The sequence below is a fragment of the Haemaphysalis longicornis genome, unplaced genomic scaffold (assembly GCF_048455015.1).
Source record: "Haemaphysalis longicornis isolate Haplotype H1 unplaced genomic scaffold, Haemaphysalis longicornis Haplotype H1 scaffold_12, whole genome shotgun sequence".
Lineage (NCBI taxonomy): Eukaryota > Metazoa > Arthropoda > Arachnida > Ixodida > Ixodidae > Haemaphysalis > Haemaphysalis longicornis.
Genome location: NW_027526225.1, coordinates 63795765 through 63822896, shown reverse-complemented (window position 1 = coordinate 63822896; position 27132 = coordinate 63795765). Strand labels below are relative to the sequence as shown.

The 27132-nt window shown below is 45.8% G+C and overlaps 1 protein-coding gene across 1 annotated transcript in view; it reads right to left on the bottom strand.

Annotated features, from left to right (window-relative positions):
• Window positions 1–1632: 1632 nt before the first annotated feature.
• LOC144162757 (apolipophorins-like) overlaps window positions 1633–27132 on the bottom strand; it is a 61517-nt gene continuing 36017 nt past the window's right edge. The window contains exons 22-39 of the mRNA XM_077693403.1: window positions 25149–26497; window positions 21710–22607; window positions 19064–19238; window positions 18252–18412; window positions 17699–17867; window positions 14387–14574; window positions 13211–13413; window positions 12329–12896; window positions 11003–11291; window positions 9657–9883; window positions 8918–9157; window positions 7706–7873; window positions 6825–6972; window positions 6085–6295; window positions 4995–5262; window positions 3871–3985; window positions 2697–3037; window positions 1633–1745 (exon numbers count right to left, since the gene is read on the bottom strand). Of these exons, the coding sequence (XP_077549529.1) occupies window positions 1725–1745; window positions 2697–3037; window positions 3871–3985; window positions 4995–5262; window positions 6085–6295; window positions 6825–6972; window positions 7706–7873; window positions 8918–9157; window positions 9657–9883; window positions 11003–11291; window positions 12329–12896; window positions 13211–13413; window positions 14387–14574; window positions 17699–17867; window positions 18252–18412; window positions 19064–19238; window positions 21710–22607; window positions 25149–26497 (5739 nt within the window). The 3' untranslated portion in view covers window positions 1633–1724. The remainder of the gene's footprint in view (window positions 1746–2696; window positions 3038–3870; window positions 3986–4994; window positions 5263–6084; window positions 6296–6824; window positions 6973–7705; window positions 7874–8917; window positions 9158–9656; window positions 9884–11002; window positions 11292–12328; window positions 12897–13210; window positions 13414–14386; window positions 14575–17698; window positions 17868–18251; window positions 18413–19063; window positions 19239–21709; window positions 22608–25148; window positions 26498–27132) is intronic.

The window sequence follows — 27132 nt, the reverse complement described above, 5'->3', positions numbered from 1 at the left end:
CCGGCGATATCACATTGGTTTGTAACATGTGACCCTTAACACAGGCAAACGCATGTGCTTTTATAGCAGAACCTTTGCTGCATCTCAGCCTTCACATTAATTATTTTCACACATTTCTTGCGCGATATCAATGTTTCTCAGTGCAGAGATTGTTCAGGCTAAGAATATCTACTAGAGTCACTTCAGCAGGAGCACCAGCGTCTCGTTACAGCTGACGTCGGCAAGTAAGCGGGAAGCAGGTGTTGGAAGCACTCCTTAGAACACACATTGCTTGTTGAAAAATATATTCAAATCAGCCGGAGAAAGACGGTATAGCCTACCTACTCTAAAATTCAGTTTGTTAGAGTACCGTATTTACTCTATTCTAAGCACCCCCTTTCTTTTCCCGATAGCGATGCCCGTAGTGAGGGGGGTGCTTAGATTCCAGAAATTTGTCTCACCCCACCTCCTTCCACCACTTTTAGATGCGAAGCATCTCATGCTCGGGGCTGTGTCCCTCCCTCCCTCGTTGTCGTTGTTGTCCACCGTCCGCACTCTACTGCGTATGCGCGTCTCTTCAGCCCCGTCAGCGTTCGGGCTGACGTCAGCGCAGTCCACTATAAAAAGAAATAGGCGGCGCCCGGTTTTGACCCGACGACTCTCTGGCCGGAACGCTACAAACCGAGACGGGATCATGTTCTACAAACGCGCCTTATGTCCTTCACCCATTCAAACTACGTCAAGAAGCTACTGATACAACGAAGGCACGCGAAGCTGAACGTCAACGGAAACGACGAACTGAAAAATAATTGGAACTTCAGTCGACCGTATTGCTGCTTCGCATACTATATTCAGGGTTCCCCTACGGGAAGATGGTGTAATTTTTTTCTCGCGGCCGTATCTTGAAGACATGGGTGCAAGGAGTAATGTTCTATTTGGCACACATTCAAAAGAAAAACAGGTACAGACAGTGAACCCACCGGTTAAGCCTGATACTTAGTCCCCCCCACTACCCATCGAGTCCGCTGTGCAGCTTGGTCCGCCGCTCTCAGTATCCCTCAGCAGGTCGTCTTCTGTTGCGCTGAATTGGTTTGTAACGGTAAACTTCAAAACAATCTTCTCCACAAAGTCAACTTGGGCCTGCTTCCATGTGTCTGAAACCCTCCTTGCGATGGTTTTTTAGGAAAGGGGGTGAATAAATTCGCATGCAAACAACGTTTTTACAAACTTTTTTCAGTATGGGAGGGTGCTTAGAATCGGGGGTGCTTATAATCGCGTAAATATGGTAATTAGACAATTTTCGGTACACTTGCCACTCCCTTCGTCTTTGATCGATCCTCCTGTAGCGTTTCTCTTTAGATGTCAATCGGCAAAGTACCACCAGAACTCGTACCTCCATGTAATTTGTCTCTGAGACAACGATGACATCACAGGGAACACGAAAACTCCTTATAACCTATACAATATATTCGAAGATTTTTCTCTGCATTTTCTAGCAGGCTTTGCGCCACATAACCACAGAACTGTAGTATGCAATATTCTTTGCTGCCAATAAGTGATTAACCCTGACTCTTTTTTGGTGTAAACCCCAATGTTGCCGCATTAAATCGGATTGTGTTAATTGCAGAAAAAAGTAGACTAGGCAGGCCGGTATAAAAACATTGTTGTATACTTTATTAACTCCAAAAAATGCTATCGGTGGTCATCCCTCCTCGATGACGTTGAAATAAATGCGATGAGAGTGTTCAGTCTTCTGCTGTGTAAAGCTGAAAAAATATAAAAAAGGCGTGATACAAATAACCAGTGAAAACAAAGATAAATTTTGAGCCAATGCCATTAGCCTGCTGTATTGCTTCGATAGAAAATTAGAGCTAAAGTTAGCAAAATTGTAAAAATATTGACAAGAACTTCTCTGCTTACAAATAAAAATATATACCCTACCTAGCCACTCCGTGAAAGTTTGTTTTTAAAGTGGGAGAATATTTGTGGGCTTTAGGAAATTTTACACAACTTGTGAGTTCCATGTAGGTTTAGCTTTATAGTGGGCCATTTCAAAAGCAGGTTTATATTTGCAATGATTATAAAATCTGAATTGACTACCACCACATTTGACGTGGCTGCTTGCATCTCCAGCATGGAACCTGTCCACCCTAAATATAGCCGTCTACTTACAAATGCAGTAGCTCATGTAGCCCAATTAGGAAGTATCAAATTCCCTTTGTTTCTAATCCCCCATCTGGCGAAGCAAGCCCTGTCACCAGTAGGGCTGACTTCACCACCCGCATTAAAGAGTCTCTCTCTCTCTCTCTCTCTCTCTCTCTCTCTCTCGCTCGCTCGCTCGCTCGCTCGCTCTTCCTCCTTTGTCTCTATAAAACCGCAGTAACTTATCTTGCACCTGGTTTGCCCATTCCACTCGTTCATTCATTTCATTCCGCAGGTCATATGTAACATGGTAATATGGCTAATGGCTGATACTGGTGATAATGACGACTCTTGAATTCAGGGATGACTTTTGCTTGCGGCCTACTTTTTTCTTCATTTGGGCAGTTCAGAGCTGCTCCAAAGCAGATTTGTGTTTCCTTTGCCCATAGAATTTCTATTGTGAGAGCAGTTCGGCACTACCCAGGAACTGCTCAGAACAGTTCTGGGAAGGCTATTGAAAGACAAAAGCGGTATTTTACGGTAAATTATTGGTGCGCATTGCAAGCGAAACGTACCGCGAGAGGCACCTTGGGCGGCAGCGGCCTGCAGGGCCGGCAAACGACGAGCGGCTTGGCGTCTGGTCCGTGCGTGCAGTCGCAGCGCTCGCAGTGATCGATGGCTGCCCCGGACGGGGTTGTGGGCTTGAGGGCCTTGGCGATGCGTCGCGCGAACACCGTCTTCCAGTTCTTCCCGTCCGAGCGCAGCATGGACGAACTGAAGAAGCTTCCGTGCACCTCCTGAGCGAGAGCGATGCAGATGTCCTTCGCCACGGCCACCTGAGGCCGCAGGTCCGGTTGGCCTAGAAGCAGCTTCTGGCTGACGTCCTTGCTGCCGTACACGGAGTCGGCGTCCAGGCCTGCCGGGGCCCCAATGGGAAGAAAGCATTGTTGTTTGACACTGGGAGGCCCTCAGTCACGCTGGGAGGCACTGTATGACACTGGTAAGACTGTGAGTGTGTGAAGGAAGCTACACAAATGTGCGACAGAAACATAAGATAACTCCGTTTGCGTGATGTAAAATCGGGTCTCTTAGCCACATGTGCTGTAGCTCATGCATGCATAGTTTCACTATTTTGCTCACGTTAATTTCTAGTGTCGGCGTTTTCAACACTGCCTTTCGTTCTGCAACGGAGTTTTTCTTTTTTTCTGGTCGTATTGTCTCCTTGTTCATGTCGTATTTGAAATGATCCCCCGTGAGAAAGTATTCCCGTTGTAACTTAGCTCGATGACGTTATGCTTGAAAGAAGTCTTTTACTAGGGGCAGGCTGAAATCGGCTTTGCAAGATAAGCAACCTTGCCGTGTGAACAGCTTCATGCCTTTGCAACTTTTAAAGTAGTAGGCACTTTAAAGCAGCAAGACAGCCAGATAGGAAAGAATTTTAACGTACATAAGCAACCACTATATAACGTTTAAACTAGATTCATGTCATGAAGTTTTCATGTGAAGTCATGCGAAGCGTAGTAGACCATTTGGCCGCAGAAATTGGTAAAAACCGTCTGGCCTTGCCACAAGTGGGCTAATAGCCTCCTTAGGCAAGAAATTGTGCAACACTTGCTCTAGACAGTGTTTCAAACTTACTTTCAAACGTTTCAAACTTACTTCCCCCACCCCAGTGTGTGCACACATTTAATAACAGCACTCTCTTGTTATTTTTCTTTACGCTTTCATTATAATGTGAAAAATCGTTACCGTAAATTCCTTTTCCCTTGATGATACTCTTGCGAACTTCGATGGGCTTGTCAGAGACGAAATGCAGGGTGATGCCATGGTCGAGCAGCTGAGTCTGGATGTCCGAGTACGAAAGCTGCAAACGTAACAACATTTCCGTCCTGTGGCTTGTGCAAGCTTTCTGTTTTTACTAGCAAGGTTTTATTCATCATCTGCCACTAGCATTGACCCTTAATGTATTTTTGTTGTAAAAACTGATTTATGTGAAGAGAAAACGTGCAAGGTCGATAAAGAGTTGTCAAAATTTAAAGTATTTGCAACTGAGACTTGTGTTTTCACTTGGTGCGTGCAGCATAGCTACGGGCACGTTAAATTTTCACGAATATAATTTTTTACATGTAGGTACGATCCGTCTGTGAATTTTAGACCTATGCTTTGTATAATACACAGGAAATGTAGTAATCACTTTGCTTTGTGCTATTTCTCTATTACGATCGTGCTATTAAGCTTAAATTTGTGAACAGACGTGTTATTATGTACTCTGTAAATCGGGTGGCTGAGGCCTCTGTCAGACCACGTTCGCCTTTAGTCTCAGCCTCCCCTTGGTTTTGCCAAGAATAACAATCAAATACTCAAATACACAAACTGTTCCACAACCAGAGGCTCCACTCCTGGAGCATATTTTTTTGGTAGTCTTTATACGCCTTTCAAAGTTTTCCAGAAAGCTTGCCTTCTATCTGCAGGGTAGAAGGCAAGGAACAGTGGATGTTTATTGATGACATCCTAATAAAATTGGCTAGCGACTGTTGCTATGCTTCATTCAAAACGGCATACTTATTGTCGTAAAGGAACTATTCGTCTCTATAGACAGGCATATAATCAGATGGATCCAAGGGTGAGGAGCAGGGCAGGATGGGTCCCCCCATAAGCCTGTTTTAAGAAACAGGGACCCTACAGTGCTTGTCACCCCCTGCCCACTGCTCACATTCTATCACCCCCTTCCCCCAGTCCCACATCTCCGAAAACGTCACTCAGGAAGTGCCACTGCACGTAACATATCTTCCCGTTGCCCCTTGAGACATCACGAAACCAGCCCCGGGTGCACATTCACGTGACTACTGCGTGCCACAGCTGGGTGCACTTACATAGCTCTGCTCTTCCTTGCAGGCAGCGCAGGCAACGACGATGATGGCCTTGGCAACGCCTGGCCGGAAAGGCAGCGTCGAGGCGTATCGGATGGCGTCAAACACGTCCTTGCGGGCTTCGGGATGCACGGAACTGACAGCGTCAAGCCGCATCTTTTGCGTGGCAAGGGGCAGGCTTGGAGAAAGGAAGAAGATGCTTCCACGTGCGGTGCGCACGTGGGGTTCGCTGTTACGACCGCTGCCGTGGCCGAATCCAACGAGGGCAAACCTGCACCACAGCATGAAGCAGCATGGCTGATAAGCTGCGATGAAGCATATTCATCTTTCAAAAGAAAACAACAAGCCAAAGGGAAAAATCTTGAGCTATTTTACTTTGTGGAGGTGCATGAGCAGCGAAGCTTTAGGGCGCGGAAGAGAGGTGGCACAAAATTTACGTATGAATTTTTTATGGTTGTAAGCGGTTAAAAGAAGTTTGTCAAGCGATAGGTCGGTTTTCTCACTAAAACGTGCAGTGAACGCGCACGCAACTGCACTTCAAAACATAACACGGACGCTGCTTGTCACAGCCGGTGCTGTAGGTGCGAACGTGTAGTGAAATTGGATGCGGCCAGCATCTCCTTGTATAAATTTCTGATAGCACACGCCCTTATTCTTTGCCCCCATCCTTTTTTCCACACCCCTCCTCATAGAGCGAACGAGGCGTTACACTCTTTTACTGCGCAACCGGTAGAGACGCTGGCTTGACCTTGGCTGAGCTTGAAAGTCAGATTGACACTATGAGGAACGAGTGGTGTTCCGTGTCTGACCTGGAGTAATAAACTTAGTTTCAAATTTGTAGGAACTCATGAGTGAGAATAGCCAAATAGTACGCAAGCATTTTTTCAGGCACTCTGTTCGCACATACACCTCTACACACGCTGGCCTTTTGTAGGTCCTGCAGCCTATTAATAAAGGCGTTTTGATTAAATTTAAAGATTTTAATAAATAACAGATAGCCTATAGTTTTTGCCACCAGCTCATCCCATATTGTTTTCTCTTAATCAATTTTATTTCATTTACTCATTCGTTTATTAATCCTCCCTGTACTGACCTGTTGTTGGCAAAACCAGCGCTGATCAGTTCCTTGTCAACAAGCCTGGCCATGCTGTCCAGTTCCCGAACCACGTTGGCCTGGCAGGCGTCTTCCTCGACGACCAGCACGATGTCCATGCTTGTTGGCGCACGCGGCACGTCCCCAAATATCGCCGGTGTCCGGACCTCACCAAATTTCATTGTCTCCCCTTCGGGAATCGCACATGAATCTGCACACGTTGGATTGGGGTTTAAAAATGCAAAAGAGCTGAGATTCCGGCGAAAGAAACTGGTATCTGAAGTGACGTTAACTTTGTGGAAAAAACAGCAGTTACGCATTCCTTTCGTACGCATTACGCATTTGTGGCGGCAACAATCATGCCTAGTTGTGTCTCCATGATAAACAGTGACACTTGTGGTTGGGGGTGCACCGATGGTTCGCTGGGCCATGCTAATTAAAGGGTGTAGCTGGCAGTGCCAAGTTATGGTTTCACATGTTGTCTATAAGACGCTACACTCTTAAGACAGGCCCATGGAATTGAATGGTTTCTGAACGACTTCAATTTCACGCATTCGCTACCATCACAACCTACTTAGCGCTACGAGCATGCTTCCACAACCCTACCACGCTTTAAGAAATCAGCCAAGAGAGGAGATTGCGTACGTAAAATGACAACATCTAAGCTGTTCTGTCTACCAGTTTTCTTTGCCTCAACATTCACGTATGATTCTATGATTTGGCCCAGTTTATCCACTCACAGCATTCTGATGGGAGGCTGGCGACAATGGAGTACTTCTCAAGCTGCATCAGGTACGCCATAGAGACGTTGCAGATGGCTTGTCGCGGATCGATGTTAGGCAGTGCCATGTGACGCAGGCAAAGGTCGAAGAAAGGTGCAGGAGACTCCTACACAAAGAAACAAGGTTAACAGGTTTCACACCATCACTTCCTCGCAGTCTCTGCTTTACACAATAAAGATTTTACCATCATATAATTTCACTGCGTCTATGGCTATGATGCCATCGCTTATATGGCAGTGTACAGGTAAATGCATGCACCTCAATGGATAGTGAAGCTATCTAACAAGGCGCCGATAACTTCGAGTAATAGTGCATAACAATTAGCTCAGACGAAAACATCCAGGGCATTGAGGGCACTATCGCTAATATGAAGTGTCAGTTGCCAATTGCAGCATACTTTAATTTCGTCAAACCTTAGTGCTAGGTTATAACTGCTGCTTCAAATTACCCAAAGTATCAATATCTCTTTTCGTAAATTTCTGTCGCCTGCATTCATAATGCCTGATTTATAGTTATAACTTCAGCGTAGTCATGGTGTTATTTAAGTGTCCTCAGGTGGAAAAACACCCCTGGTCCCTAAATCTGACCCTATTTTTCCTTTTCTACGCGACTATTCACCGAAAATTTCCTCAACTAATAGTACTCTTCTAGTGCTACAACACAACGAAACTGCTACTAACGTACTAAGGGTGTAATGTTATTCTTGCTGCTACTTGAACAACGCACTTGAGCAATGGACCTAGAAGCTCGTGAAAGTCGTGGGTCTGACTCCTGGTGGCAGCGATACATTTAAACCCCCGCGTAAGCCAAGCGCCTAGTGGATGATGCTCGAATCCTACCTGCCAGAAGCCTTCGGCGAGAGGCGAATCGTCATCCTTAAAGTACTTCTCGCAAAGCTTGTACCCCTCGGAGTCAATGGGCGCCTGCTCCTTCAGGACATTCACGGGGGCCTTGCAGCCACGGCTTGTCTCCCACTTCTTCAAAAATTGCGCGACGTTGCTTGTTACCTGAGGAAACAGGAAGCAGTCAGAACAACATCAAGAAGAGTGGTCCTCTCACTGGACCATAGCTGTATTCGGAAATCATAGTGATGAAAACAGCTTTATGGCTTATTTTTGTACAGTTTCCCTTTGATGCAGCGTGTCTGCAAGGATGATCGCCTACAAAACGATTATTAAATGAGTTGACTTGGGTGCTTTGGTTTCTGAGTGAATAGAGCAACCCATAACAAAGCAGCTGTGCAGCAGATAATTTAATTTTTTCTGTCCTGAAGTCCCCAAAGAAAACCTTGGCGCTCTTTAAATATTGCAACCTTTGATTTTTTCTGGAGTCATTACTAGGTCACGAAGTTTTGAGAAGCGTTTATTTTTCTGTCCAAAATACAAGGTAAACTAACAAATTAAAGCTTAAATAAACAGCATTTACACAGACTTAGCTGTGCACTGAGCCCATGTAAAAAATCACCGTAATGAACCTTCTTAAAACTTTGAAGTTGGGAAAAATTTATCCTTACGCGTAGTGTAAACTAGGGATTACGTATATTCTACTATAATAGATCGGCCAACCGAAGAAACTACATTGGTAAGTAGTCCATACCGAATTGTAACTTGTAATGCACGAAGGATGCTCAAAATTTCTTTACGATATAGTTACCCCTAAGTATAAAAAGCTTGTGTATAATAGCGTGCTTTTGGCAGTTTTAGCTTCCAGCTTAAATGGCAAAGTGCTGTTCTATAATGTCGGGGTTCGCAGGCTCAAGCCGTGACTATAACTGTTTTTTTTTCTTGAAAAAAATGTTTTAGAAGGCTGCTTATGCTTTTTCATCACAAATCGAACACGTACAAAATGTTAGCCATTTTAGTTCGCTGCCTTCAGAATATTTTCAGATCTCAACGCCTCGACAAGTCTGACAAATATTATAATAGCCTGCGCGATGCGCGAAATGCCATGCAATCGAATAATAAAAGCGACATTAAACGTCTGATTAAGGAAGCATCCCGCTAAATTTATCAAAACGTAATTAATAACTCGCTGAGCAAATGTGCACTTGCCTGTCCCTTGGGCTTCATGAGATCGTCGGACCTTTCGTTGTTGAACGTTCCCAGAAGGCCAGCCGTGTTGCCAAAGTACCAGCCATTTACCTTCACGGTGCAAACACCGTAGTATAGGTGGCACGACACGCGAAGCGCCTTTTCATCTTCTACGGTGATGACATCATCCACGCGACGAGCAATCACCTCTCCGTCCTCCAAGATGAGCGGAAGGTCGACGTCCTGGCCATTGAGGAACACCTGACACGAAAATAAAAAAAGCAAAGCTCGAGTTAAAAGAAAATATTCACAGAAAATATTTATTCGCACTTTCGGCAGTGCTACGTTGGAGGTAAATAGTAGTATTGTTGTTCTTTCTGGGGCTTTTTTGTACCTTTGAGAGCAACGAAGGAGATATTGGTGGAGCATCAAAAGAATTGTCATGTCCTCCTATTAAGCCAACAGTTCAACTCCATTTTTCACACTAAGACTAAGATTTACTTTTCTTCGGTATTTATCTAAGAAAGCATCGGCTCCAGGACCATTATTTTGCTTAGGATATCAGTAAACTAGAATATTTTAACAGAATGCTATCTCTAAAATCCCACAAATGTTCTTAAAAATGTGATTTTCCAGCTTGCACCTCCTTTTACACATGTATTGAACCTATAGTCTGTTTACAATGCTCGTCTACGGCGAAAATTGTTCTACTAAGTGATTTTGTACTCTATGGAACTCATTTCGGACTAAAGCTACTTACGGAGGCATCGTCAGGGTAGATCTCAATGTAACTCTGTCCGAGCTGGATGATGATGGACTTGGGCACGCGCCCATGGACGCGGGGACTGTTCGGGTGGTACTTGAGGAGAACGGTGAAATTGCCGTCGACGAAGTCTCGCGCCAGCAGGTATGTGCAGTCACCGGAGGCAGAGTACATGGTGCCGTCGAATGTCACAAAGTGTTCATTGCCGATAATCATCGCTTGGCCTGAAATCAAGCACGGTCAGAATAAATGTCAACACGGAACTGTAGTGTCAATCAGCCATCTTTGCAGTTGTTGGAAGCATAAAAGATGCTCCACGTAGGCATTTGCGCGTGCAGCAAGACTGTTACGGGAAAAGGAGTATGTATATACTGTAAGGCGACAGTAGACTCGCATAAGGGAACGGTAGTTCCAAGGGAAGCCTCTTTTACTCATCCTGTCGGGAACTCAGGGACACCACAGAACGAACTGCCCGGGATGCAACAAATCAATCATGGGCTGCTCAAAAAAAACTATATATATATATATATATATATATATATATATATAGTTTTTTTTATTATCATTTTTCTTTGGCCGAAGGCTTGCCCCAAGCCGAAACGTTGAAGTTGCTTTACCATTTGTCTAAGTATCTTAGATTTTGCACATAGTGCTCCCTCGAACATCTCAGATTTTACAGGACACTCGCATTTTACGGCATGTATTTTAGACACATTGTAGGCAGCTGCACTGGTGTGCTCATTTGGAAATCAAATAAAAAATTTTGCCTTTGAGGGCAAATTTCACAGGTGGCCTTTCCTGCTATAGCATGCAGCGGATGTTCATATCAATGAAGTTAAAGACACCTGCTTGCGCCAATTTTTGAGGGTTACGCAGTTTCTATTTAGTGCCTACACAGGATATGCGTGTCCCCTGACGTATTGAACACGGTCGCCTGTGGATACTTGTCGCATGGGTAAGAATACTTTTTATTGAGTTTCAAAATATTAGTGGAATCGACCTTGTTGTCAGTCAGAATGAGCCACCAAACAAAACATCGAGCTTCTTGTAGGGTCTAGGCTCAATTGAAAGAGTGGTGAGTACAAAAGCAATTTTATAATTGCGCTTCGGCATTACAATGCCTTACATAGCACGATGCAGTGACAACGTGTCAACGTCGCTCCAGTACTGCCGACTGATTGTGGTGCACTAAAAAAGCTACTGGTGGCTATTTCATGACAGTGAAGGCATTATGCCATCTGGGGGTGACCGATACTGTGCGGAACAAAACCTTGCGCCGTGTGGTACAGTCGTCGCAGCACATGTACCAACACATGAAATATTGGGAATTGGCCAGCACTCACCATCAAAAGGTGGCATCCACTTTCGTTGCAACATAGAGCTGAGGTAGCCGACCATGTCGGGATCTTCATCGACGTCCTTTTTGGGTCTCCTGTGCTCGTCGTCCTCGGCGAGCCACGCGTGCCAGTTCTGGCGCATGCTGTCCAGGTCAGCTGGCAGGTGGAAGTCGACGATGTATTTGCCGTTCTGGTGGTCCGCCTCACGCCAGATGGCGAGGGGTTGAGTCTTGAAGCTGCCCTGCATGCTGGTCTTCAGGTTCTTCCAAAAGTCGGTGTTGCCTTCGTACTTGCCCTGCACATACATGGCCAGGGAGAACACAGGAAAATAAGTCTCGATGACAAAAATATGGACAAGAACAGCAAATAAAAGAAATTCTACATTGCTGCACTGTAGGGGACAAGTGTGCTCTCTAGAGCATTGTTGTAACAATGTTCTTTGAGATGCTAGCCTTTCAGAGTTAAAGCTCCAGGTTTGAGGTCATGCCGTGAATTAGATTTTCAGTCTGAGATATCCCGGTCGCTATAAGAACAAATTATTGCCTAACCGAAGAGATACGATTCCCATAGGTACCTTTTAGGGCGATGAATGAGGCGTGCAAGTTGAAATCAAGTGGAATTGGGGCTGCAGAGTAGGTGCTGTACGGCGTGCTTTAGGGAAACATGTACGTTTAGCAGCAGCGTTGAATAACAGGGAAGCGAGCGCAATTTTAAAAAGAACAGGGGCCAGAGCATTTACTCTAGGACACCCTACGTGCTAACTATGAAGGTCCCTCCATTTTTTTTCTTCGAGAAGAAAAGCATACCTCACTTCCTTTAGAAAACCGTTTTGCTCCTAACGGCCACTTAAAAAGAATCATCAACATTTATTTTGTTGTCCGCTTATATAGTACTAAATGTATTAAATTATGCAGCCAAGGAAACAAATCTGGCACAGCACTACTGTGTTCGTTTGTCCACATGGTGCGCTGATAATTTTTTTTAATTTATTTGCAAATGATTTGCAACATCTTCCAACATTTCCAACCTCTTCCAAGTTCCCGGGGAAATACGGACCCCACCAAGGCGATCTTGTGAAGAATTTTTTTCTGCGCTCGCAACATCGCCGAACGCGGCGTTGAATAAAGTACGATTTGATTTGATTTGATTCGACATCTCACCACCCCGAGCTTTCGTTTTACTTTAATTACTACGACCAGGGCACTGCGTCAACACGCCCATGAAGCTTCAAAAATATTCCCTGCGGCTGGGAACTGAAACCGTGATTTGTTGTGTAGTAGCCCCACGAGTTTCACGCTTTAGGACAAAGCTAGGCCTAAGTTGATGACTCACCGGTTCGTAGAGCTCGGAAATGGTCTGTTGGATGGCCTTGTAATCGGGGTTCTCCTTGATGGCGTCCATGACATCACTGGAAGCTTTTCGGATGCGGTACATCATTTCGCTGAGCTTGTCGGACATGTAGTCGATGGCATCATCCACCTTCCTCGTAATCTGGCGCATCAACGGGGCATCCCAGATAGTATCCATCATGCTGGACACGTAGTCACCAAGTTCGTCCCAGCTTTCCGAAACGTCACGGCGGTGCCTCCTGCGGTACATCATTTCGCTGAGCATGTCGGACACGTAGTCGATGGTATCATCCACCTCCCTCGTAATCTGGCGCATCTCCCTCGTAATCTGGCGCATCGACGGGGCATCCCAGATAGTATCCATCATGCTGGACAAGTAGTCACCAAATTCGTCCCAGCTTTCCGAAACGTCACGGCGGTGCCTCCTGCGGTTCCCACCGAGGATGTCAACGGACTCGACAAACATGCTGAGGAAGTTCTTGATCTGCTCTGCCAGGGTCTTCATCATGGAGTCAAGCCAGTTTTGCCAGTGGGTCAGGAGCTCGCCGAATCTGAAGTTATAACCAGAACGAATTGGGAGAAATTAGTTGCTATAGCTAGAGCCAGCAACTGCTTCCCAATGATTCTGTGAGCCCACGTTAACTCTGCCAACACCTTCTAAAACACATGAAAAAATGCTGCAGTGACAAGTGACTAATGACGAGTTGCTGTAGGACATGCTGTAAATCCTCCCTACTCTTCTCTACATTTCAGCGTCTATGAATGTTTGCACAGCAAAATACAATCAAGTTCAATACCAAAACGTTCCAGTGGAACGAGTGTAATAAACGATACCACTTTTCTTTCGCGATAAAAGGGTGCTCACGGGCTTTCGTAAAGGACGTCGCTGATGGCGATGACCACCTCGCCCATCATTTCACCAAATTCGTCCAGCAGCAAGCTGGTGAAAGGAGTCAAGAAGTTCTTGTCCAGGTAGTCGGCCGATGCGACCGTCATGTCCGCGACGTCCTGTGCGGCCTCAGCAATGTTGATTTCAGAGACCTTATCCCCAGCGTTAGCCAGCGCAGCCTGGGTAAAACAAAGGCAATAAAAACGATTTAAAACTTGCTTTTTTGACTTCGTCAAAATTTGATGCTGAAAGGCGCTTTAGTGGCGGGGGAACTCTCAGCACATATTTCTTTAGCAATGTAAGTTATCAGATTTTCACAGATCATTTGTGTTTGCCCTGTTTTTACCACGACATTATTGCTTGACGATGATACAATCCACATTCTACGTCCAGCTATAAGGTTATATCAACTAAGTATAGGCGCAGAAAGACGTCTTGCTCTCTAAACGCACGTAACTATCAGTTATGGGCCAGAAGTTGCGTAATATTATCTTTGCTCTCCCATTCCTTAGCGCCCATATGCAGCGCACATAAAACCACACATATATATATACTACATTATGCCTAATGACAAGCATTGCAGTTTAATATAAAAAAGCTAGACTACTTTTCTCTCCGTTTAATAGACTGGCACCACCAGCTTCACACGCGGAGTGTCATATACAGCCCACCCACAACTCACCTTAGGACAGTCGGAAATTTGCTTTGATAAATCATGCCCACAGCAGCAATCGCTCTAACCAATAGGCTGAATTCAGTAAATGACCTGGCCCTTTAATATACGCTTGAGTTTCTGTTTCAACTATATTTTAAAGCTTCTATGATTGTGATGTCCATGTCAGGATTTTTTTGCTTCTTCTTTACACCAGCATTCTGATTGATATTGAAGGCTGCGCAACATTTCGTCATTTTTAGATCCGAGTACTTCAGGATGGCGCGCATCCGCTTTATCTTGGAATAGATGGTTACTTCAGCATTTTGTTCGCGTGTTAACTTACCCCTCAACGTTTTTCTCAGCAACAAGTAGCCTTCACCCTACTGCCTCTGTCTGCTAATGTGGGTTCTCGTTCTCAGTGGCCTCAAAGGCTGTCAGAAAATGCTCCTGTTGTTCCCCATCAGCGATAAAAATGCCAAATTAATCCGTAAGCCTACCTGAAGGGCTCTGACTTTTTCAGGAGGGAAGAAGAGCTTGCTCCTGTACGACCTGTCCCCGCGCTTCTCAAAGTTGTAGCTGAAGTCGGTCATCTTGTTGTTTCCTTCGAAGTGACTCAGTTCCACTTTCAGGGCCGCGTTTCGAGTGTTGTTGGAAGCGGAGAATTCAAGGCTTCTGGATGTCTTTCCTGCAGACAGGAAGGCAATTGGTTAAAGCACATCCATGACTCTTACGCAAAAATTGGCCGTGTATCTGCTCCTTATTCCGCAAATGTCGACAAAAGTCTTTGTTGACATTTGCCAAGTAAATGCTTCCTTTCACTTTCCCACTCACCTCTCAGGTTGTCCCTCTAGCATCGCGCTCCTCCCAAGGTAAACAAGCTAAAGGTTTGCTCACGTCGATTTAAATTTACCGCGTTCCACTCCTACAGGCCGGGTGCCTGAAAGCCAGCGCTGCCGTACGCCGGAGACGCACTTGAATTGAGGCACCCGACTACAACGCTTATAAAACCACGTTGCCCTACTCCACGAGCGTTCAAAGCGGAACGAGAAACCTATCTAGTGGAACCTTTCATTGCTGTTGCCATTTGACTTTTTTAGTTCTGCCTGGTAGCACGGGCAACAGCAGGCGAGGGTGTTTTCGGTTGTAGTATTTTCTTTGCGATCGCTAAAAGCAGGCATACGTAAATTTTAAAATAAAAGAACACTGCAAATAGCACTCGTGTATTGATTTTCTGCCTTAACTTTACGTAATGTCTTGTTCTTGTTCAACAATGTTGACAAGTATGAACATATAAACCGGACTTAGACGTTCAGATTTCGCTGTGAGTATATAAGACTACTACGCAGACTTCGTTTCACTGTGGCCGGGTGGCTGAATCGATTCACAGACAGACAGACAGACAGACAGACAGACAGACAGAAATACACACACCAAAATTTCTGGGTTTAAGTAGCCCAAGAAAGACTATCGTCTTTAAAAGATGCAACTTATGGAAAGAGAGCAGAAACCTTTTCGGTTACTAGCTTTTTGTGGATGCCACACGCGGAAAGTTTGAATTCTTTAATAGAGCATTTGAATTATTTAATTGACGTTTTAATTGAGCCAGACATAATCAAATTTACGCGCCCTGTCACCGGGTATCACCGAGTCTACTTTTACTAGCACTTCCATGATTAGGACCAGGCAGACGGTTTGGCATGTCCCTTGTATAGTGATCTTGTGAAGTGCCGTTTTGCTTAGAACTTAAGACCGGCATATTATTCCTGTCTGCCCAGAGGATGCGAAGGATCACGTAAAGTCGCATTGCCAGGAAAAGCTTACGTACACTATTCAAAAGAATCTGGTGCATCTAAAAACATTCATTGCATTGTCACCTTCATACTGTATAAACATTTGTACGTTCTAGAGTGCAAATACTAATTTGTTGTTTAGAAACAGTAATTTTGTCCGAATAATTTAGAGTTGAAGCAATATTTTCAAACTGAAAGGAATGACATTTACGATTGCTCATCCATGCTTCAGCAACAATAGCCGGTAGAAAAAAAAGGCTTTTTAAAAGGGTTTGCAAAATTTTTCTACTGGCTAAAACAAACATGCACAAGTTAGCCTGCTGCTTTTAACTTTATGGTACAATATGTCATCTAGCGGAAACTTTCATCCTAAGCGGCGACCTCAGCCACAAGTGTTTTAATATTAGTGTAATGACAATATATATTTTCTCACATTGAGGTTAATATATTTCTCTTAAAAAGTAAATGGCAGTTTCAAGTGCACTCCCGTTAATTATAGGAAGGAAATTGGGTATACCGGATCGCACAAGGCGTAAAAAATTGCCCGATTTTTATACCCTCGTCTCCATGTCTTCATGGCGTGGTTGCACAATCTCGCGTTTGCACTTGCTAGTGGGTCCCTTTTCAAGTACTTGTGACAAGACGGGAATTTTATGCTTAAGAAGCATATGACCCACATGAACGCACAAGAATCTTAAATAGGGGTTCAGCGAAGGTTCATCAAACTTAATATCAACATATAAAAAAGTGTAAACAAAAATCTGACGACCGACAATTACGATATTTCCTTATGCCAAATTTGAGCACAGCGACAACTGCAGATTCTTCTTGGTTATGGCGCACAGCTTCCACTTCGGCGGGGCTGAGCCTCCTGCTCGGGCAGCACTTCATCTCAGGAAGCGATAGCGTCATCAGCGAACACACAACGGCGCACGCTACTGTGGCGTTGCCCCTAAGCCCTTCGCCACTGCGGGGCACGGTTTGCACGGCTCCGCATACCGCCCTCTTCCTCACACTTTCGCCATTCTTTCCCCCACCCCTTTCCTGCTCACTTTATCTTCGGTGTCCTCCTCGTTCGCTCGGTTACAACGAGGTCGACGGCGGCGGACAACGCAAAACCACAGTAGCGGGCGCTTAAAAGCTGCGCTCTACAATTGAGGCCAGTGCGTGATAACCAGGTTCTGGGCAAACCCCCTTCGCGGGTGCCTCAGTCAACGCTTTTTTGTCAATAAAGCTTTATGTACACGTCTGGGAGCATGAAGGAAGGTAAGAGAACTGCTTTTCTAATGTCCCACATAGAAAAAAGGGATCAACATGGGGCATTACGGGATTAGAAAAAGGGGGACTATGCCAGTACCCAGCTTGGCTTTCCTAAGTGCAGCTTGAGCGTGACGGCGTTATAGCAATAAGAAAAGAGAAGCATGAGGGTGGAGTTGGCCTCATACAACGGAGGTATGAGACGTTCTTCGATACCTCTTCCACCTCTTCCTCTTGCTGCTTGGCCGGACATCACTGAAGCAGTGCTGGGTAGCCTATAGCCATCCGCGGAAAACGGCGGTCGTCAGAGCAAGTTTTCGCATTTCAAGGCACTCGGAAACGTTACCCGACATTTTCTAAAACTACTAGTCAGTTTGAAGCGGAATGGAATATTGCGTTGCACGCGTCGATATTCAAGAGTTTTGAATACTAGCATACTAGAATTCTAGAATACTCCCCAATTTTCCATGCGCACGCTTTCTGATTGCCCCCTAGTAGGGTGCCTCAAAGGGTACACTTTTAGTGCTTCCAGTCAAGCAGTCGGACTAGATATTCATGAGTAGGTACATAGCACGATGACTTACATAGAAGCTGTATAATTTTTTTGTTATGTAATATTGAGTAACAGGGGCATAAATCATCCGTCAGCCAGCTCGATTATCCGCAATACGTCGGTTACAGCCCATCCAACGCCACTGTATAACGGTTCCGCAGCCGTAAAAAACACAGTAGACTTTCGCCAAAGAACAATGCTGTGCCCACCTTCGCTGTCAAAGGTGATGCCCTCGAATTTGTACTTTCTGAGGTTGTAGATGATGCGTCCACGGAACTGCTCGCTCGGTCCCTGCAGCACGATGTCCACGTGCTGGTCGCCGTTCTGCGCCCTCTGGGATTCACCGGAGGCTGACCATTTGCCCATGAAGGAGTCGTACTGCGTGCGAGAAAGAGGAAAAAAATGCTTATACACAAGTATATTTAGGCGCCATAAATGGGATGATGATGTTGATGACGATCTCAGTGGATTTGATGGCGTTTGAACAGGAGTGGTGCATAGCACGTGACTTAGTTCGGACCACCCAATTCGATTGCCAGGGAATTAAGACCAAACACTAATATGTGGTTAAACGGTGAAAAGAGGCTAAGCCTAATGCACAAACTCTTCGCGGCAAACTGGGCACCCCATTCTTAGAACAAATAGGCTATTATTTTCACGTTTTGCTTAAACTCGCAATACGAAGCCACCGGGTGATCAGCAAAACGTGAAGTTCCTATTAAACTTTCGAAGCTCGGTTTTGAAGAAGGGCAAACCACTCACATCGAATCGCGCGACTCCGTTTCGGCCAACGAAGAGGGTGGCGTGTCCGCGCTTTGGTCCGAGCCTCGGAGTAGTCCAGGCCCAGTAGTAGCCACCAAAGATGGGAGGCTCGGGCGTCAGGGTTTTGTACAGAGTCAGGCTAGCGTCGAACAGGTTGCGGTCTGTGGACGAGAAAGGGTATTTTGTGTTTCCAAATTAGACGCTGGGTTTTAATCCGGTGAAAATTTTTGAAGGTAAAGCTCAACATAAAAATCGAATGAAATTCAAGGTTTATTGCCATACAAGCAATTTTAGGTGACTATCGAGAAGAGTTACGTACAGTTATGAGTGAGCTGGGCTATTTATTTTGGTGGCTGAATTTGCAAAAAAGGCGACGTGATTCAATTCCATGGAGACGCCATTACCCTTCACATGCCTCGCAAAGAATGGCTTTGTCTATTTAACTTCTTACTATGTTTTTATACAAATTGGGAGATATTTTATCAAAATATCGTAACTCGATCGTTCATGTTTTGCATGTGAATATTCCGAAGATAGCCATAAAAAGATTTAACACCAAAAGTTTTTTATTTCATGCTCTAGATATCAAATACTGCAGTGTTCACTACAAAAAACATGATATAATTACGGCTGTTCATGTGTGTACACAGACTTCTATTATTACGCTTCAGTAAATAAAAATTTTGAAGCTTTCAGGTAAAGTCTGTGCTTTCGGGCTCACATTGAATTTTCCGCGGGCTGCGGTTTTTCATGTATACATAGTCCGAGCAAATAGACGACACGTAGGTTCCCGTAATGACACCGATGCTCACCCTCGTGGTGGACGTGCATGTGAATCGAGCTGTTGGTGGCAATCTGATCGTTGACCTTTTCAGTGAGGGAGAAGTAGATCTTGTTCCTGGCATCCCCGGGCTGGATCTCAGCCGACGCCAGCAGAGGAATGGACTCCGTGGGGTGCTCTTGCATCTGTCCCTTGATAACTATGTCCTGCAAAAAGAATCGGTAAAAACGAATGAGCTATGCTACTCGTTCGTTTAGATAAGGAAAGCTTGCAAAAAAGACGCATGGTCCTGCCGTTATAACAGTCACGAAAGATCTAAGCAAAGAATTATCAGAGGCACCAAATCGCGCATCTTGAAACTGGTCACTGAAGCGATGCCATCTGGCTTCTCTAGTGCTGACTTCTATTTCAAATCCAAAAACCCATTACGCATGTCGAAATGCGGTGCTTTGTGGTACAGTATGCAACTGTTTTTATCAGAAAACGGCAGCTGCGGAAACAGAAGCACGCGAAAGAAGTGGTCACACACTGTCAGGAGTGAGCCACGGTATATATGGTGACAGAAGCCGTCAACGCCCTATTGTGTCGTGACGTGCTCGGCACTTCATGTGGAAGCCTTATCATGTGACCATCGCGAACACTGAAGCGGCCGGAACACCCCTTCAACGTTCCCCTCGTAGGAAAGGTGGTAAAGCAGCGAATTTTCATCGTTTAGAATCGGGGTTCTCAGCTATGAATGTGCCAGGGCCAGTCGAAGCGATGGGGGACACCTTATAGCCCGGGCGGCAGAGCGGGATACATAAGTTAATTAACATAACTGGAGTATGAGACAGCTCATTTAAATAGCCAAAGTGCCAGCTCACTTCGTTTTAGACAGTTTATCAATCCGCCGCAGTCCCCCTAAACGAAGTTGCAAATCAGCGGCCACGTTCCACCTGTTTTGATATTTGCGCCTGTTTTCGTATTTGCATTTCAAATATACAAGTCTGGTAAAAGCATGGTGAAATACACACGTTGTAGAAAACTAACGAAAGCTTTACAACCATCCCTTGGAGAACGATATACGTTTCAGCCGCTCCATCAGGAATATCCCAATGCTCACAGTGGGAAACTTCCCCCTCATCAGTGTGATTTCCTGGAGCTCCACCAACTCATTCTTCGGTTCCACCCCGTTCGTGTGCACAGAAATTTCTGTTAGTTGCAAAACAGGCCACAACCTAGGTAAGCGTCCGAGGCGGATTCTGGCAAGTGATCCTTGATGCGGCAACTTAGCGTGCTCGCATGGGCCATGGTTGTAGTTCTGTCACTGGATGGCTCTGTCACCTGGAGCCTACAAGATTACTGAGCAGCTTGAAAAGAGACTGGTTGTCACTGCTGACTCAACTCAAACAACTTCAAAGCTAACGACAAAAGCCTCTCACACACGTTGTGAGTGAAGAAGGAAAGGGGATGACCAAAACTGTCTTGTGCGGATTGCAGTGTCATTGTGGTTGTGTCACGGCCGAACTGAAAGTCGAAGAGCAGGCGACTTCCAGAAAAATTGTGTGTGTATGGGCGAGGGGCTTGCGGACATAAAAACTGAGTTTGTGGATCCCATTTTAAAACCACTTGTTTACAAGATGCTACGGGTGAAAAACAGAAGGCTCTCCCTTGCGCTGCTGCGAAGACTAACAGGCAGCTGCTCGGAATCCACAGAAAACCGCTCGATGCATTTATGAAAGTTCGAGATTGGTGAAAAGAGTTCATTGAGCCGCAGCAACATAAGATATAGTGCCGGATCAGCTTTCTTCGTTGAATCTCTCTCGGGAAATCTTTTATCTCGTAGAGAATCTGAGCCTTAAGCTCAGATGCTCTGCGTAATTGTTACCCGCATTTTCAGAGCGCAAATAAGCATTTATTTTAGGAATACAAATTGACCACTACAACTCAAGTTTATAGTAACATCATCCAAGAAAAGCCTGTTTAATTTCAAAATGCTATCAGCTATTTTCTTCAACTGCCAATAGTTTCTTTACCAATTGCAGTTAATTTTTCACAAAACACTGCCTATAAATAACGCTTTTCGACGACCACAGAGTCCTCACAACCAGATACAAAACTTTTTTAACAGCGGAGTTTGTTTAAACTTGAGCTTTATTCGGCGGCGTTAGCAAAGATAATACCAATAAAAAAAACTGCGCCACCTGTAAAGGGTGCACCTCCTAGATAGGGTATGGCAAACGTGAATCCGGCTTCCCCACCTGCTAGCACAAGGGGCATATGCATATGCGCGCCCCTTACTATACCATTTCAAAGGAGGTAGTCTTTCTTCGGCTACTAAAACGCAAAACAAAACTGGCGCATCTTGCACTAGCGGTACAAGGCTGGTGAAACAGCGGAGCAAGGAGTCGACTTAGCTTCTTCCCTCCTAAGATCCACTGTCAGTGTTTGGGACCGACCGGAAGGGCCCAGTAAAATCCGGCTGAACTTGGCCTCACCCCTCAACACTTACCCTAGCCTAGCAACAACATCGCGAAACCTAACAAAACTTACCAAAGCCTAGCAGAACCTAGCGGAACTTAGCAAAATCGAAATAAGCCAGATCGATCTACAGCTCCGCCGTTTCTCCAGCGTTGCACCACTAGTGCAAGCCAAGCCAATGTTTTTACTGACAACGCTTTCTGTGCACAATACTCACGTTCACGAACGTCGGGTGACTCAGCTTCGCCATAGCCTCCCAGCCATTCTGGATCCTGTTGTGCCTGTAGGTCATAGACAGGGCGCGGTCGGGCATCATGACGGCGTTCAGGAGGACCTTCGACGAGATGTCCAGGGAGTTCGGCGTCTCGACATAGCTGTGGTGCACATCGATCTCGCGTTTGAAGTAAAGGATCTTGAGGAGCGAATTGTGCGTCGTCTCGCCCTCGGCACGGCTCTTCAGCTCATACCCCAGCTTGTTCTCATCCAGAGACCAGATGAACTTGCTCTTGAGGGTGTCCTTCGACTTGTAGTAAAGGTAGTCGAAGGTGGTCTTGATGTTAGCCTTGGGCTCGACGATGATCAGGAATTTCTTGTCGTAGTCTGTCCAGTCGTTGTTCTTGACCGTCAGCGAGGCCCAGTCCTCGGGCCGGTTTTGGGGTTGGTACTTGATCGTTGTGATTCGGGTGTCGTCGCTTCTAACGGTGTCGACAATCAGCGTCAGCCCGGCGATGGGGCCAGTCGTCAACGTGTACATGTGGTGACCTTGTTCAAGACCTTTCATCTCAAATTGAACGAACTGCTGCTGCTGGATCATTGCGCCAGAGAGGTCGAGTCGAAGGTTTAAGTAGCGAGGCCGATCGTTGATCTGCAGTCCCACCACTAGGACCTCTTGAGCGGACTGGATAAACTTGAAATCAATGACCTTGTTTTCGGGAGAGATCGTGCGGAACGAGACAATGGCTTCGACGTCGGGTGTGAAGTCAGACTTGAGCGAGATGCGTCCGTTGCCGTCTGAAGGAGGAATATAACGAGTACTGCCCGTGAGGTCGAACACCGGGCGGTCGTTGAATTCGATGAGGAGCCGAGAATCTGTGGTTTGGTGACCCTGGTCATACCTGAAAAATGCCGCGTGCATACTGTATTACCAAATCAGAAGTTGCCATATGGTGGCCCTAGACATTTCTTTCTCAACTGAGTGATTGACAAAAAGAGTAATACGAAAGAACATAGCAATAGCTTGCTGTGTTGTATTAACGTTGTGTACCTATAATTCATTACTGCATGTTTTCAAGACTATCCAGAGGTAAAACAAATGTGCTACCCAACTTTATGTAACTGCCTCAAGAATTCAAGACTCTGCCTCTTTCCATTTCAATACATGCAGCGTATAGAAGTTCTTAGATATTTTGTTTGGCTACCATAATTGAAAAGACATTTTCTTACAACCAATCCGCATTGCGCCGTAATAGGATGGTGAAAATATTTCATATCTGGTAACTTCCCCCGGCTCATGTCCAAGGGAACAACTTCAAGTGGTGCTGGTCTGAAGCGACTGAAGGTAATGCAAGAGTGCTTCTTGCAAGCCGATAGTGGGGTTCAAAAAGGCATTGACAGGAACTAGCGAGTTCCAGTTTTTATAATTATCAACTTCGGACTCAGCAGCAGTCCAAGTGTCAACATGAAATAAAATTTCTCAAGCTGAAGAAACTCGAGCAACAGATAATAACACTGCCGTATATGTGAGCCAACTTTCGAAATTAAAAGTCTTTGTGACTGCTTCATCTCAGATCTTCTGCAACAGCCTAGACACATAAACTTAGCTCTTTAATCAATACAGAGTTTTAGCGAACCGTTTCTGACGCTCCGTTATGCTGCTGACGGCCCGCTTAGCACAACCGGCCCCAGCAGCAGAAATGCTTTTAGCTAAGCGATAACCGTATCAACCTCGACGGGGAATGATTTCGCGTGACCGGTCGTTTCCTGTGCGTGTGTAAACCAAAACTTCATTCAATAGGAAACTTCATAATTTGTATTTGGTTGCTCAAATAAAACAAAAAACCGCGTTTTTTGCCTAATTTAACCTTTTTTTGTATAGCGTAATCGCTGACACGGTATAATGGTTCTAAATAATTTAAAGAAGCCGATAATCTTTGGAATAGCCAAGGGAAGGTGGTCTTTCTCGGTGCTGCATAAAACCAGCCCCGCGCTTCTGCCGGCGTTTTAAAGACGATAGTCTTTCTTGGGCTACTTAAACCCAGAAATTTTGGCCTGTCTGTCTGTCTGTCTGTCTGTCTCTCTCTGTCTGTGACTCGATTCAGCCACCCGGCCAAAGTAAAACAAAGCCTGCGCAATAGTCTTGTATAGTCACAGCTAAATCTACCCGTCTACGTCCGGTGTAATGTTCATACTTGTCACCATTGTTGAAGAAGAACAAGACATTACGCAAATATAAGACAACAAATTAATACAGAAGTGATATTTGCAGTGTTCCTTTATAAAAAACATCACACATGCTTGATTTTTGCGACATTGAATACTTCCTCAGCTGCAGAAAAAAAAACATTCACTCCGCCGTTGCCTGCTGTTGCCCGCGCCACTATAGCTTCTTGCGCCATTTTAAGAAATCAACCGGCAACCGTTACGAAAGGTTCCACTAGGTAGGTTTCACGTTCTGCTTGGAACGCACGTGGAGTAGGGCAACGTGCTTCTATCAACGTTGAAGTATGGCGCCTCGATTCACGCGCGTCTCTGCCGTACGGCAGCGTTGACTTCGAGACACGTGGCCTGGAGCAGTGGAACGCGGGACATTTAAAATGATTTAAGCAAACCTTTGGCGTATTTACCTTGGGAGGAACGCGGCGCAAGAGGAACAACATGAGAGGCGAGCGGGAAAGCGAAGGGAGGCATATACTTAGCAAAAGTCGATAAAGACTATCGTCTTTTGTCGACATTTGCAACGAAAGGAGCAGATACGCGGCCAATTTTTTTCGCTTCCGTTCTAAACCTTGTTGAGGTGTGTGCACCTTTGCCTATTCGGAAGCGCTTTAGCTATTTCGTCGCTTCCGTGTCAACTGAAGAAACGGAGTTCGCCGTAGCGCGCTCGCATCGCGGGGGCAGCCATGTTAAAACTTCGCACGGTAGCGTAAGCTGCCGCGACGGTCCGCTAAGAGCCCCCGGTTAGCGGAGCGGGGCCACGCTCCGGTATCACCGCTAGCGCCCCAGCGCGCCACGCATGCGCAATGGCACTCCCTCTTGCTATAGGAGCGGAGCGGACCGTCAGAAACGGTCATCTAAAACTCTCCAACGTACGTAAATGACTAAAAGATAAGAGCTCGCCTTACAAATCCTGTCATTTTTATTCTTGCCCTTAGCTATTTTCTAGCGAAAACTAAGCTTTCACCACTGATGATTTTTAAATGTCCGGATGGAAATAAATCTCGCATTTAATCCTCTGGTGGTGAGCTAGACACAAACCTGTTTACGTTTCTCAGCTGGATGAATTTGCATCAACGCCTCTAAAGAATACGTATATGACAGTAATTACAGTGCCAAAACCCCTCCGCGACTCAACGCAATCGAAAACTCTCACACAAAGAATTTAGTGTAGCCTTATAACTTCACCTAAAAAGCTTGCAATGGTATTAACAGCGACATACCTGAGAGTAATCTTTCCGTTCCGGACATTTTCATGTGGAGTCTCCATGGTGAGTGTCGCAAGGAACAAGAAATCGCCCGACATTTCATAGTTGAGGCCAAAACGGTAAACCTTGTTTGCCGAGGAGGTCACTTCGATGATCATGTTTGTCGTAGCGGGTGAGTAGTCGCCGGTAATCTTGACCCCTTGGGTCGCGTAGCGCGGGTAAGGAGTGCGTATCTTGACGTCCGTGTTGATTCGGTTTCCGCGCGAGTCGTCGGTAAATTCGATTGCGTAGATCTTGTCCGCCGCGTGGTCGTACTGAATCTTGAACATGATGGGCCTGCTGAAACTGCGCTGAATGTTGAGGCGTTTGCCGTTCCACTCGGGGTACACCGACGTGACACTAATGTCAATTTGCTGAACGATGTGGTCTTCGCTCCGGGTGTACTCGATCCTGATCTGATCGGCGCCGTTCAGAGTGTAACCGAACATGACGTTCGCCGACGTTTCGCGCCGCGTGTACGACAAGGACGCGGTTCTGGGGGTCACTTCCGTGCCACCAATTCCTAATTCAATAGAGTGCGGACCTTGTATGACATCTTCTGTGAAGAGTCCGTTGATGTTCAGGCTTAGATCGGTGCAATACTGGAACACGCCGTTGTACCGGTAGCCCGGCTGCCCGTCTGTTGTGGTCCGGACGACATTCGAAGTAATGCGCATCTTCTGGTTGACGTCCCCATCTGCATCCCAGAGAAGCTCCGCCAGAACTTCTAGGGAAGTACTGGGACTTCCCTTGATCTGCATCGTTGAGACCAAAGCGTTGGGAGTCACGAAACGGGGCCTTAGCTCTGCCAAGTACATGACGCTCTGTCCCTTTGTAGTCTTAGAAAGCTTGGTCTGCAGGAAGGGACACTCGAAGCGGAACTCCTTAAGCTTGTTCGTTCGCTGGATCGATATCACTACGTAGTTCTGCCCGTCGACCTCTGTCGACGAAGTGGCGTCCAGGGCTTGTCGAGTCACCCTTATCTTGGTCCTGTGGACGGCCGGCATCCTCATTCCAGGATAGCTAATTTTGTACTCAATGTCGTGCAAAGTGCTGTCCTTCCCCTGGCGACTGATGATGACGTATTCGGTTGCGATGCTCTTGCCCTCGCGGCCCCACTCCAGGCTGGTGCGTCCGACGTACTGGTTCGGGTTCCGCTCTTCCAGCTGGTCGGAGTAGACGATTCTGAAATGGCGCGTCTCGATGCGCGAGCTCACGAAGAGTTGCAGCGGCGAGCGCGATTGGAGGTTGTGGTTCATCTCGATTTGCATCAGCTTCTCGCCGTGGCTCAGGACCTCGCCGTTGAAGTTTCCTGTGGAAGCGTCCTGCAGGTAGCAATACAAAAACACCACGCAACAAAAAAAGACGTTAGGGTGGATTTCATTCGACAAAGATCCGTAAATGCATAGAACGTATCTGTGACTTTTCTACACCGATCTCACCGGAACACTTAAATCACGCATGCAAGGTCTGAGCGACGCATGGTAAAGTTTAGCTCACGCAACTTTTTATTTCACTATTTCATCTATTTCACACGGATCGAAAGCCTTGGTATACCTGTAACGTCTAGAATCTAAAAATAAAGGAAACACCTTAATGTCCGCGTCAGAAACTACTGCAACGAGTCCACACTGATTAGCAATATGAGATGGTGCTATCTCAGTCCTGAAGTTTTTTTATTTTGATCTACTTCGTGCTGAATAACAGCTTTTTTGTTCACCCCCAACGTACAAAACATTGAACATGGTAGCAAGCATTCAATTTCTACCTAAGAACTTGCAAGTGAGTACACTCATCCAACGTGCGGCCAGCAAGCTTGAGCGGAGTCTGACACAAGGAAAAGAAACTAGTAGTTAAAAGAGGGCAATTTGCATACTTTACAATCTAAAAGGGCAATATAACGGTAATTGACACGTTTTAACATGTGTGCGATACATTTGTGTTGCAGTGCAAGAAACAA